This window comes from Bombus vosnesenskii, unplaced genomic scaffold, assembly GCF_011952255.1.
Source record: "Bombus vosnesenskii isolate JDL3184/JDL3185 unplaced genomic scaffold, Bvos_JDL3184-5_v1.1 scf7180000013370, whole genome shotgun sequence".
NCBI classification, from domain to species: Eukaryota; Metazoa; Arthropoda; class Insecta; order Hymenoptera; family Apidae; genus Bombus; species Bombus vosnesenskii.
The window spans coordinates 913,568-928,285 of NW_022883003.1; the positions used below are offsets into that span (position 1 = coordinate 913,568).

At 43.0% G+C, this 14,718-nt stretch overlaps 1 protein-coding gene across 1 annotated transcript in view; it reads right to left on the reverse strand.

The window, feature by feature from the left end:
* Positions 1-3,540, reverse strand: part of LOC117237323 (neurogenic locus protein delta-like) — a 48,451-nt gene extending 44,911 nt beyond the window's left edge. The window contains exon 1 of the mRNA XM_033501152.1: positions 1,545-3,540. Within this exon, the coding sequence (XP_033357043.1) occupies positions 1,545-1,604 (60 nt within the window). The 5' untranslated portion in view covers positions 1,605-3,540. The remainder of the gene's footprint in view (positions 1-1,544) is intronic.
* Positions 3,541-14,718: the final 11,178 nt, after the last annotated feature.

Genomic DNA, 14,718 nt, shown 5'->3' on the forward strand with positions numbered 1-14,718 from the left:
AAACATCTCTCCCAGGAAGAATACACTTGGAACTCGTGGTGACTAGTGCGTGAAAAAGAAACGAAACTATTATACACGCAACCATGAAGTTGTATTATAAATACGTTGTTACGTTGAGTTTATAAAATTGAATATTTCCACAAGAGAAAAAGGACGACTGAAGGAAAAGACAGATTGAAGGTGAGTTAAAATTGGAAAGCATTCTGCAGCTCGATCGAACCTTATACACATTTACAGATATAGCGGTCGACTGGATAAATATAAGCCGCGATCGCACTTACGCAAGTACTTAATTAGACGCGGGAGAACGTATCAGTGGCGCGCGCGCACAAACACCAAAATGAGATGGTAAATATATAGAGACGAGCTTCTATTCTGAACGCACCCATCGATGGCGTGTCATCGTTTTTACCATAAATACCAACAGAGAGCTTACGACCGGTTTGACAGACGGGAACGTCTCTTGGATTCCGAACCAAAACATCGCGCCATTCATCGACGACGACGAAGGTCGCTTACGATGTGTCTCAGAGTTGACAAACGTATATCTCCCTCTCCGTTCCGTTTGACAACACGCGACACGGATTAGATCCGTTGACAAAATAATTCGTTCATTCGTATATACCACTTTATTCCTTCATCCAGAGTATTGCATGTCGATATTTTACGATACCTTTCGATTTCATTAACATTAGAACTATTCACGCATACGATCCGGAATATGGAACCTGTACCAACACAGTCAAATAGAGTATGAAAAAATATATAATAAAAGATGTTGACCGTTATAAATCAATAAAATACATACAAAGTATTGTAAATTATATATTTCGGTTACTTTAATGTTGCTTTTTTTAAATTAAGCATCAACGCTAAAAATGACATTTTGACTATTTTGGTAGTTTTAATATTAAGATATGTTATCGATCGATCTTAGTCATTTTACAAGTTTTATATAAAGGTGGCGCGGCGATTACGCGTTAAGCAATACTCCTATGAAATCGACCGAAGCAATGATTGATGGACTATAAGACAACCTGCGATAAAAGAGCCGGCGAAATAGGAGCTAATGTATCCTGATCATTTTTCTCCATCCAAATTTCGGCGAACTATCATTCGACTTTGTTACATTGATATGTGACACGCAACAGAATTGCAGTTTCGAGAATTGTTCGGAAGGAACAATTCCGAGGCCGGAATGTGGAGGTACGAGATATTTCGGAAGGAGACGGTTGTAAAACACTTCGGCGTGCGTTTAAAAAAGAGTTTTGCAACGCGTTATACAGCAACCTACGGACGCCTCTAAAAATAAACAGAAATATTTCCACGAAACCGCCGACCATCTTTCTCGAACAATGCGAAAAAGAGAAAGAAATGGCGGTATTTAAATTTTGACCAATTTCACACTTCGCGCCTAAATAAACTTCTTCTCTTTTCAGAGAATATTTCCAAAACTTCTTTCTTTCTAAATTTCAAGTAACAGAATCGATCGTAAACTGCGAGATCGACGAAGAAGAGAGAAAAGAATAAAAGATTAAACTTACCGCTCGGGGTGCTGGCAGAAGCACGACGGCGATCGTCCACACGAGCATCGTGGTCCACATGTTTGGTGGTTGTTTCCTTTGATGTTTACACGCCGCCGGTGCGTCCTCGGCGGAGGTGTGTGGACCGTGGTGCTGTGGTGTGCTCGTCGGCGTTACCTGCTCGCCGTAATTTCGCGAGGCTGCATAGCCACTGTACCGTACGAGGTACAAGCTACTGTATCCTTCCAACACACACTATTTTTTCCGTTGTTTCGTTGGTCGATTTCGTCAAGATGTCGATATAGGTAATCCTCGTTTCGATAGATGTGAAAACTTTGACCGGTTTCTATTTCACGGAAAGATGTAGCGAAAGGAAAAAAAATAAAGTCGTCGGAACGAAGGGAACTCGCGAATGACTCGCGCGGTCACTTCTGCTGGTCTGTAGCACACTGTATAATACACTCAGAAAAAAATTGATACTGGTATATATTTATTTATATTTATGTATATCCGATGGCAAAGAGGTATTCACGGTTGCCGCGAGAATTATAAGAAAATCACGCGCGATCACTGAACACTGTGTGACACACTTTATTCCATTATCCGTGGGACGCCGAGAGTCGTAGAACAGCTTCGTCCGACAGGGTACAGGATAAATACTCTTGCGCGTAGGATCTATGAAAAACACACTGGTGGTTTGCGATCCTTCGGGCGACGCCTCTCTCTTTCTGATGATTTCAATATCTCCCCAGATTCTTTCTTTGCCTTTATATGCGTATGTATCTATATAATAGACAGATCGTGTACTCGACGATTTCTATTAATTCTTTCTTTTTTCTATTTCCGTCAGCTCTTCGATCGATGTTAAAAATTCCACAACTACGCTCGTGTTGAGCGTTCGTTCGCGGCGCACGAGCCACTACGTCGACGAGGAGCACGACGATCCGCCACGAGCATAATTTTCCACGAAAAGGCACGAATACCACACTCTCCTCCTCGCCAACCGTCGCAACAACGACGAGTCGCGCACTGACTGGCCGTTGACGAACCGTGAGGAATATTCCCTCGGAGACCGCCGGCAAGAGTAGCACGAGAGGAGAAGTGATGTCGGCGATGGTGGTGGTGGTGATGGAGGAAAGAGTAGGAGGAAGAAGAGAAGGGTAGTGGTGGAGAGGCGAAGGTGGAGGTGGAGCGAGGATACCCTCGTCGTGTGTGACGAGTCAAAGACGAACGGGAGAGTCAATGTGCTTTTGCCTTCGCACACCGACAGAGGGGAAGAGTTTTCGTAGGGTTAAGGGGAAGGGGAAAGCAGGAGAAGTTACACACTATAGAGAGAACCGGCACGAAAGGCACTACTCCGCAGCTGAGCTACTACTGGATCCAGAGATGCGCCCCTTAGCCCGCGGTACCGGTGCCAGTAAGCCCGTATTTTCCTTTGTGAAAGTACTGTTCGATCGTGTGCGTACGTATGTCGGTATACGAGTACAGCTTGATCTCACTCTCTGTTCAGTCAAATGTATCCCTATCCTTTTTCCGTTCTCTCGGTATATACACCGTGTGGATATATATGTACGGTTGTAACTTCCACTAGAAAAGCTCTGTGTGTATCGTCGAACGTGTTTCCGCGCCACTAACAGGCAACACTAGCGCCACACTGTGGTCACTTCGGGAAGCACTATAAGCATCGTCTGGCTCACGAAACACTGGCAGCGCGTGATCGACAGATGGCGAGTCCGATCTCGGTTTGTTTCGTGTACACGATGACTGTATAGGAATTTTGCCGAATCGTGTTAACTATATAGTGTCTGCGCGCGCCCGCCTCTTTTCCTCGTTTGATTTTCTATCTCTGTCGCTCCTAGGACACGACAGAACAGAAGATATCCTTAGGTGATAAAGCGTAGTAAACTATAGTCCGTCTTTCTCTCAACTAAAAACGCTCTTCTACTTTGCGCGAACACGCGTGCGCTTTAAGTTCTGGAACGACGGACTATGTATCCGCGTCTACACCACGGCGTGCAACCCTCGACTGGAGGTAGTAAGCCGGGAGCACCCCTACTTATAATTGTGGTCCCGCCGGGCCCCCGGCGGGAGGGGTTGGCCAACTAGAGGGGTGGTGGGTAGCGGCTGCGCCCGTGGCACTACGTGTGGAACTCTAGAGGGGTACGGGGAATTTGGGCGAGGGACCGTGAGGGGAAGAGGATGGTAAAAGAGGCAGCTGCAGGCCGGCTGCACGCGCCCACCCCCACCACCGTAGCCCCTGTACGACACCCCAGCCACTCGTGCGGACTTCTTGCCCGCTTTGCTTGCCTGCTTGCTTGCTTGCCTGCTTGTCTGTCGTGGAGACTCCTCGGGGCGCCTGTCTTCTCTCCCGCCCCCCCTTCTCTCGCTCTGCTTCCTCACCTCTTGCCAATGTCGTTATGTCTTCGTCCTACTCCTTCTTCGGGCTCCTTCGCATGCTTTTCTGCTCTACCTCCCTTCGTTCCAACATTGCACCGGTTACACTCCCCAGCTTGTCTCTTGTCTCTGTTCCACGAGCCACGATAACTCGTACCAGCCGTACCCCATCCGACGGCACGCGCCGCGTGCCACCTCCTCGTGACGTCATACCCTTCTTTTTAAGCATATTACGCTTCTTACGCGCCGCGATACGCTCACAGACCGAACGGGTTACCGGAGCCCGGGCTGCATTACTTAAGTCGCGATACATACCACCGCCATCCACTGGCCGCTACTCGCTAGTTTGATTACGTCCAAGTATTGGTCCTGTCCTCTCCTCTCCTCGTTTCTCGCTCGAACACCGTTACCTCGAAAGAAATTATGTTACAGGACGCGATCTGAGGGTGTTCTTTAGTAAAATTATTGTGGGATCTGGTGGAGCCGACGAAAAAGTTGCGACAGTATTTATACAAAGTGATAAATACTCTCGTATACATGTAAATAATTAAGTTGGATAAATACATTTTTTTCTGAATTAACAAGTGTCCTGCGACTTCTAGACAAGAGTGCATCATCTCCCGCGTTGTACTCCATTGTACGTATTTTCATCGATCAATGTTCCTATCTCCTAAGTTTCACGACTAAAAATGTTTATTTTAAAAACACGAGTACGAAAATGGACTCGCGGCTCTCGTTAGTAAAGCGTATCACCCCGATATTGACACTCAATTTGCTCGCGAATCGTTGAGAGTTAGACAGCCTATTCGTCGAACGTTTCTGGTTTTGTCACCCTTCCCAGGTTCTTTCAGCGGATGCGTAATACGCAAAAGTCTCCTGGGTCGGTCTGACGTCACTCGTTGCAAAACCTGATGGGGTGCGCTGAACCCCACCCCGCCTCTATCGGCCCTCTATGCAAGACGCGTAAGTATTAAGTATATGTGGTGTAGTGTACGGGGTGACAGATTATTACGGTGCACATACTGCTCGTCGCGGGCTTTTGTGCTTGGATTATAATACCCTGGACCTGTCTCGAGCACGAATCGACGTCCCCCCTATTGTTCCCTGGCGCGAATCGCATTTTTCGTCCCCTCTTCGATCCTTCATTTAGTTTTCGCAGCCTGTTCCGCAAAGTGCCATGGACAATAGTGCAATCGTAAATCTAACATTATGGCTCGGAAACTAACTGTACCGCTCGTAAAATTCTCCTGGTCCATCCTCGTTTCTTCTTTACTCTATCGTCTTACCATGTTCATCTCTTCCGATTTTGTTTGACTCTCGATTGTCCTAGTAATTCTCAAATATCCTCGAATGATTCGTGATCATCATAGTTTAAATTATATTACATTTGAATTTAAATACTTAATTTTGAGGTACGTAATTTTACTTTCTACATATTTTATATCTTACAAGATAAACCCTAGTAAGCATTTGAAAATTTCTTCATTTGCTACACTATGAAAGGGCTAAAATGACGTACTCTAGTACTGTTGCGTAGGACACCTATCTAAAGATACCAATTGTACGTTAACCACATAATTTATTTCACAATTATATAATCGTAAGCGGAGGAACAAGGATGTATGCTAACAGGAGGACGAAATCATGGCCGCGTGATGGAGCAAACAGTGCTAACAAAAGTGATAACGTGTCACGAAGGAGAAAGAAGCCTTTGTTGTTTTCGTGGCGTACACTACGGGGACGTGTGGCGACCATGGTACCCGTAGGCCGTAGGTGTATGGTATACTTCCGGTCACGAGGTGGTTCAACAGGTCAGACCAAGGGGGAGCCAGATGGAACCACTTCCGCCCTTGCTTCTGCCACTACGCTGCAAGTAGTACTCCCTTTCCATCCTTTTCTAAGCATACTCAGCATATGAGCACTGTCTCCTACTTTCTTACCCTATTCTCTTTCTCTCAGATTGTGTACGGCTTGTGTACAAACAGATTGAGGTAAGAAGATAAATCTAGAAATTAGAGAAGAGATTGCTGTCGATATAAACAAGCCCTCATGAAAGGTTCATCCATATTAATCTTGACAGATCAATCTTGATCGGTTACTCGATATCTTTATTATCTACGTTATCGAGATTATCTAAATTTCTATGACAGACGTCTAGGTTCTTTTTCAGATAGCGCACGATGTCTCGTACATGTTCATTTTACGTCATTTTACGTATCGGTTTACATTTTGAATTTCTAAGCATTTCATGTTTTTCCCCAGCTATTATTACGTATGTAGAAAAATTCCCTAGCATTCTAAGTCCTTAAATCGACTAAAGCCAAAAATGATCGGTGATATATTTCGGAGGTGAGAATTTATAATATTTCGAAATGTAAACGAATTATATTACCATACTATTAACTCTTTAACTTTTGAGTAATTTTCCAATTCTCTCACGCAATTGTCACCTGAAAAACACGCGTCGAATTCCTGCGACCCACAGGTCTTAACGTGGCGGTTCGGTCGATAGGCGCGGAACACGTGAATCCGTCACGCGACTCCCTTCGTTCCTTTCTTCGTTCGCCGCTCTTTCATTCATACGTGCTGCCATATAGAAGACCGTTTCATGTATGCACGTACAGGAAAGGGAACGGGCAAAGGCTGAAAGATAGAGGAAGAAAGAGAAAGACCGTGACGCATCGGCACATGCGCCCGTTGCACTGGTATGCGTACTTAGGCCGGACTCAATGAACTGCTGACGCTTAAGGTATACTACACGACGTGGTCTAGTAATAGGCACATGTGTGTACCATTAGAGGTAAGCGTGTGTTCGGGATCTTGCACGCTATGATTGGTAGTTTGCGGTCATTCTCTACGGTTCTTCACCGAGACCAACCATTTACGCAGTCCTAACACTTTATCGGTTCGTTAATCCTGCAGATCGATCGATCGATCCGATGGGTTATACCTAACCGACGCAAGTAACCGGTGATTTCCTTAATTCTACCCCACTCCAAGCTTCCTTACTTCTTTTTTCCACCTTTCTGTTTCAATGTCGTCCATCTGCTTGTTTATTCCGGTTCTCCTTTGGAGAACTTAATTTCTGTTTGATTGCAGCATCTGCCGCGTGGAAATGAAGGTAAAAAGGAGCGGATGAGAAAGAAGGGGCGAGGAATCATTCTAAATCATCGAAGGGGTTGAAGAAGCGCTAGAGATAGAAATAAGTATGTTACAAATAGGTCTGAATATGAGTGGAAGAAAATTCTCCACATCTTGTTTGTACGCTCGAAAAAAAGAAATTATGCTTTTAAATTGATTTAGATCTGACCGTTAAGTATCTTAACTTTTTGTACTTCACTGACGCCATTGTAACAACGTTGATCGTGTGAAACATTCTTTGTTGTCACGCCAGTAACGATCTTGTCAATCCATGTTTGTATAAATATTTCCCCTTATTTTCGAATCTGAACCCTAGGTTTTATAAACTGTGTTGTTTGATGGAATCATACAAGTTTTAAACGCATTTCGTTCAGAACGAAGATCGCGTTTCACTTGCGTGCACACGGTCCAATGTTCCTTTTCCGAAAACGAACAACTTGGCGAAAAAAGTGCAAGAATGTGCAATATGGTGAACGTGCGACGATAATTTGATTAATTAACGTGCCTATGTGTGCGAGCTCGGTATGCTCAGGTTTAAATTTCATCGTGTGTTTCGCCAGTGAGTGGCGACATTCGCCCCCACATTGGTTGCGAGCAGGTGAAGCACAAATTAATCGATCTCTTAAGCGACACACACTAATGATCGTAGACACGCCGATTATGTTAATTTAACGCTGCTCGATTGTCTCCTTATTCGATCGTTGGCCCCTGTTACATAAATCGACCAAGGGAGAAACGGGCAGCTTAATTCCAACTTATTTCTGTCCCGAACACGGAAATGCGGGTCTCGCGTTATCCTAAATAATTCTTATCTTCGATGCTTTGGCCGACGTTCAAGCGTTTCTACTTATCAGCACTCATATACATTCGTATTTGCGTAATTAGAATCGTGCTAGGGTTATATACGGAGCAAGATATTTTCGAACTGGAAGAGTGAAAACGTGAAAGACGATAAATATCCTGCATTTTGAAAATCATAATCATGTCTTTGAAAGATTGATAAAGAATTTTTATTTGTATGCAATGTTATATACGTGCAATTTCCTCGTTTATTATATAATAGTGGTCTTTGTTAGGGAGGCTTTACAATGAAACAGGTAGATCCAACGAGATTTCAAGTTCCAGTCGGTGTGACAACAGCGTTTTATGACACAAGGGGGTGATGTTGGGGTGGTTTTCTGTTTGCAGGGCTCTTTGAATTTCTCACAGACCAGAAAGTGGTTCCCAAGTGGTTTGTTTACCTCGCAAGCACTCCTCTTAATCCTTCCCTCTGTTTGCTTCGCTATCTTGATTCTTCGCATTTCATGGTCCTTGTCGTCACTCCAGTTTTCACGAACCTTTTATTTTATACATTTGTTGCCACCTTTTCTATGTTTCATCTTTAAAAGAAAAATTAAATTCGTATACTCGAGTGACGCTCTATCAGTCATTATTTCAGCTTTAACGAATCTTTTCGTCACATTCAACATTTTCTCTTTCTATATCTGTATGTTCGAGCGATGATTGTATCAGTTTAAAAGGGTCGTTCGATTTCCATTTCCATTTTCGCGAAGCGACTCCCCCTGGATTATTCTCGTCCATGTCAATTATCACGGACGATGAAATCATGTATACGAAACTAGAAACGTTTCGTGACACGAAATACGCGATCGTACTTAGGAGGAGTGGTTGAATTCGTTTATTAGGTGTTTCGTTGGATCAGCGTGATTCATGTAATGACGCGTAATCCTCCGTAGAATCGCCTTAATGCCAGTGTGACGTTTCCAGCCGATTGGCGGAGATTTATCGAGGGTCGATTGCTACTTTAAGAGGAGCCACTTTCAGAAGCCCTGGCGGGCAGAGGCAGTCTCGCGTTCTTCGACTACATTAGAAAGCTTCGTCAGGCCAGTTTAGTCACGATGTCCGAATTAAATTCTCCTTACAGCTGCTGCCCCGCCTGTCAATCCACTCCCAACAATCGCTATTACTCGCTACTCAGTGTTTTTTTAGCTCCGGATAGTCTTCCTAGAATCATTTTATAATTATCGATACAAAAATCCTGTTACTTAATCCGCGAATAATTTCCATTATAAAATTTTCCTTCACTCCACAATTCTAAATGCCCTTAGTTAATACAAATACATTACAAATTTGTATTTACATACACAGCGGTAGTAGTCCGTAATTAATCCAATTACACCTAACAATAATCGTTTCCATGCGTTATTAGCGATAGCGAGGAATAGCGTGATAATGATGACATTCACTGGTAGCGGATATAAAATGGAGCATGTCCGGAGCTACGGCGTTCCGCATTCATTTCGAGCCCACAATGTCCCAGTTTTACGATCACTGGCGTCGCGGGGTCAAGCGTAATATCCAAGACACCCTAGTAGAGTATACAGACGGCCGGGGACCGAGGAACAGTCGGGTTGGGCCTGTTCTCCTGAGTTGGCCGAGTGGTAGGGATACGGCACGCGTGCCACGCGCCCGAACGCTCCCGACCATCCACGGAGACGCACGAACCGACCGATACAAATGATAATAATCTCTCCCGAGTGACCCTGCCGGGCATATTCCCCACCACGCCCCGGACCCAACACGATACGTATCGGGTGTTGCAGCTGCTGTTTCTCCCGTCGCGAGTTTCAGCGGACCTTCTTTCTTTCCTTCTTCCTTCCGCTCCATTCCTTTCCTTCCTTTCTTCCTTACCTTACTTCCTTCCTTCGTCTCGCGGCTCTTCCTGCTTACGCACGCGGCCTGATTTCTTGCTCAGGGTCGGGCCAGCTTCCTAAACAAATAACTTGCGCGTTAAACACACGCACCTTCGTCCTGGCTTCGGTCGGTCCATTGGTTCTATTGACCCGGTGGTTTTGATTGTTGGGGTTAGGTTGGGTAATTAATTGGTGACGATTAAACTACCGTTGTTTAGACACATATTTATATTTGCAAAAATACTCGGAGCGTACAAAGTATGCGAAAATATGGAAATGTACAAGTATTCGTAATACGCAATGCGACTATCTATCGAGACACCATTTCTTTAGTTGAATTCGTAAAAGCATGAATTTGCATATGTATTTTTTTAAAGAGATTTAACAGAAGATTTCGTTAATTATTAAGCAGTAAAGATAATTTCAAATGACGTCTCATCTAAAGAATGAGAAATCTTCACTAATCTCTTTATTTAACACTTACATTGATTCTTACCTACCTTTTCAAACAGTGATTCAACTGTTACGCGATTGTTATTAACTTCATCGTTATTATGTCGGGCAGCAAACAAATTACCATTATTATCCCATGATACTTCGCGTAAATTGACCACTGTTTCAGTATTCTTTAACGCAAAATTACCCCTTTAAAATATACTAAATATAGATAAGTTCGTACCAGACAGATTTAATTTTTAACCACTTTTCAGCGCTCCAGAGGGAACCTCTAATTTCACCATCATCGTTTCACCAGACGCCATACGGTGTCCAATTATCACGGTAAAAGAAGAGACCACGGTGAATCCAGCTCTCATACCCATCCAACTTGCAATCAGTAGCGTAAAGAACCTTCGAAACCGCTACCTACCAAAACAAAAGATAGTTTCTACACTTTTATAGCTTCCCTCTTTGAAAGTATACAGTATCGTCCACTCGCGAAACTCTAAACTGCACGATACGAAATTTACAAAATTATTATTATAATACACTAACGATAACTTAAAAAAAAAAAAAAAAAGAAATGGGAAGAAGGAAAAAGAAAATAACAATGCCCGTAGCCACTTGAGAGGAACCAGCGCAGGAAAAACGGCGATTTGCATCTGACTGCGCGTTACCTGCGGGGGAAACGGTCGTGAAAGAATTGGTTCGTATCGAAGAAGAGCAGCATCTGTTCTGCTCGCTTTTCTTTTCGTTAGAATGAGGCAACTGAGGAAAACGAGACAGAGGTATGGCATTGATGGAAAGAAACAGAGAGAGTTTGCACAGAGACGGATGGAAGAAACCGAAGGAGTCTGCTGGTTCTGTACTTAAAACGAAACCGTACCTCACGATGAACGACAAAGGGAGGAGTAGGGATACGAAGGAGCATCGATACTCGACCTTCGAGAGGATATTTTTTATTCTCCTCTTCTTTCTCTTCTCTTTCTTTTTACTCGAAAAGCAGCTGGTTACCCCAGAAGATCATTGGAAATTAATAGCCCTCTATAGAGTGACCGCACAGAAGGGAGGCGATCCGACGTGTAACGGGTTGAAAAGATGCCTGGAAGATGTGGATTCTCTCCAGCAACTCCGGAGAATGTGCATGGTCCTTTAGAAGAAAAAAACGTCCAGAAGAATTTTGCGGTACAGCTGGAAGCAGTATCCTTGCATGCACCCTGTCTTGTCTCGAGTTATTTCACTCGTATATCTCCTTTTTCTTTCTGAATTTCTTTCTCCTAACTTTTATTTTCTTCATTACAGCTTCGTTATAATCGTTAAGACAAATAATATCTTCTAATACCTTCGATATATTAATATCGTTCAATGTTTACGAAGGATAACAAACGATATTTTTAATCTTATAAAGGGTATGAAAAGATAAAAGTTAAAAGTTAAGTCTTAAAATAACACTTCTACCATTGGTAACATTTTATCGTTCGTTCGAATCTTTCAAGAATTCTCCTCGAATCTCTTTCATGTCGCGATCGTTCGAGACTTTTATTCGAAAAATACCGAATTCGAAATGTATTCGAGAGATACTCGACAACGCAGTCACATTCCAGAAGAGCCACGAAACACAGGTTGGACATTTTTTGGGGAACCGGTGAATTTGGTCGCACGGTGAACAAAACGCTGCGGTGATTTCCATTTACCTACCTACATCGGTGTGTACGCCACGGAAGCCACGACGACGGTAGAAAAATAGCCATCACGAATCGCTGTAACACGTGGATTTTTGAACGAACAGCTCCACCATTATTCCACCATTATTCCTGCAGAGGACCAGCCGTGAAGCGGTCACTGCCTGTGTCACAATGCTTCCTTTTATTCGGTCATGAAACAAGATTCGGTAAGCTATGTTCGTGTTTCTCAACTTTCTTCTTCTCGTATACGGAATCATTGCAGCGACGCTTCGTCATTTCTATTTCAAACTAGAAATATCTGTACAATTCAAGCAACGATTCAAATTTTCTAGAACTCCTACTTAATTCCATTTTCAAAATCTTCTTAACCCGAATTCCAACACTCGAATCGATCGAATCGTCGAACCGAACGATTGGCATAGCGGCGCATCGAAGAAGAATATGAACAACAAAAAAAGGTTAGCAGGGGAAGAAGGGGGAGCTGATATGGAGGGGCAGGTGTATAGTCGGAATAATTTCAAAAATCACGGAACCGGGAGAGAAAGGTTGGGGCGGCGCGCGTACCACGTCGATCGCGCGTCGGTGAGCTGCCGGTGATTAAAGCGACAAGGCAGCCACGCCGTTTTTACCATAACAATGCATACGGGTTCGTCATAGCCGTAAGCGCGCGTATTGTTCCACGTTTTCCCACACGCGGCTCCTACGTGACGCGAATTCATCGCGCTAATGGCACCGCGTACGTACGCGTAAGCCGCTCGAGAAACGCAACCACGTCGACCAGCCGTGATTTATCGTTCCTGTGGCTCCTCCGGCGAATCACCTGGTAACCACGATACGACGAATTAATATGAAATCGCGAAATGGGCGTTGCTGGTTTCCAAGATCTCCGTTTAGACTTCTCTGCGAATGGATTTAGTGGAATTCTTGAGATTTTGAATGTTTCGGAGAACGAAGAGACGATCGATTTTTTAATATTTTTGCATTCTTGGGATTTCTCCAACTTTGTGGAGGGATGGTGCCACGTTGTGTCGATATTTCGGCAGATTTATCGGAGTTCTTGGAACATCGAACTTTGAACGTTTCGACGAGGGCAGTAACGAAAGTTTTTGCAATGTCTTTGTTCCTTGGAACTTTAGCTTACGAAGGTCTACGATGGCCAAAACACTGCACAGTTAAATTCATATTATTAGTAGAATTTTACAAGCTACGAATTATTAATAGAAACAGATATTCTTTAATAATAGTCGGAACAAACCTTCGGACGTAATAAGAATATTTCTATTAGGCTAATTTTCTTGTTAAAATAATTATTTGTAAATTACATATATCCTAATTCTCAACATCCCACATCGAACAGTTTAGACTTTTATATATATCCTCGATGTTAGTATGCAAAGTGGAAGCGAAAAAAGCTTAAGGTACTTTATCGGTAAAGATGCAGTACGTGTCGTTGGACGTCGTGTACGCTGTCACGAGTGTCATTAGGTATGACCACCATCGACTTTCCCAAAGTACCGTGGTTTCGAGGTAAATGGCCCTTTTACCTCTTCCATCTTCCATTGTAAGTATCTACGAGGTATGGCTTGTTTCTCGTATTCCTACCGTGTGACTTTTCATATCCGACTAATCGATTGGCTAATTGGTAACTATGAATCGCTAATTACCATTAAAAAAGGTTCGATAAATTACCAATTAACCAAAGATCGTAATCGCCGCCTTATTGATCGTTGTCAAATCAAAATCGCCAGGCGATTAATTTATGCCGAATGGTGGTGGTTAAATCACGAGTAGCACTCGTTGAATCGCTAATTAGTGATGAATCATAATCTCTGAATCGACGATCATCGTGAAATCGACGTATCATTAACGCCTATACTCTGTGTGTTTTAATACACCTGATGCTGTCATTATGGTTGAAGTTGATTTTAAGCATAACAAAATACAATAAAGAATCCCGATAATTACAAAACCCAACATCTTTTTCAACAGCTATATAGAATAGGTAATTGTTAAACAAAAAAAAAATAAATAAAAATTCTTGCGTATATATGGATTTTATAATTGTAGACTGTGGATGTTTATGCACTTAGGTTTACGTGGTTTTATATTATACTTGGATCGTTATTTTTTTTTTTTATTGGTCTACGCTAACAATTTTGTAACTTACTGTAAGTAGATATTATCAGAGACAGTAGAAAGTCCGCTTTGCTTTTAGGATAAAAAAAATTAATTGATGTCGCAGGCCAAAGGCGGAGGAAGAATTTTCTAGCGTGAAACTGATGGAGCGGTGATATTTAAGCAACGAAGATAAATAAGACGAGGAAGCGATCTGTCTTCTCGCTTCATTAGGGTGCATTCATCCATTTAGCGAAATTGACCAACTGACGTAGTTCACGACGATTATCTTGTCAGCTGCAGACTGACCCTTGCTGTTATACACCCTCTGACCGTTCGTCAGCCCGAATTTTAATTAACCCTGCTCACCCCTTAATTAATTTCACCTCACGGCAAACCACTTGGGTGGGTCGGAGAAATAATTTTCGAGAAAATTTTTCCCTGCTCCAATTCTGTCGAAATTTGAATTTTGCAATTTCTAAATAACACGAATCTACTGTTTCGAGAAGAAACGATACGAAATTTAATCCCTTCACCTTAGTTCAAGTAACGGTATTTTTCTTGAAAATTTGTTCACGTAGGGAAGAAAAGTTGCGAGTTTGAAGAAGATGAAGTCACAATGCTGCTTTGAATAACTGCAAGATGTTCCACGAGAAAGGAAGAAACAGACGTCGAAGAACGTGCAATGAGAAGACAGATGTTGCGAACAGGGAGCAAACTTGGTTATTC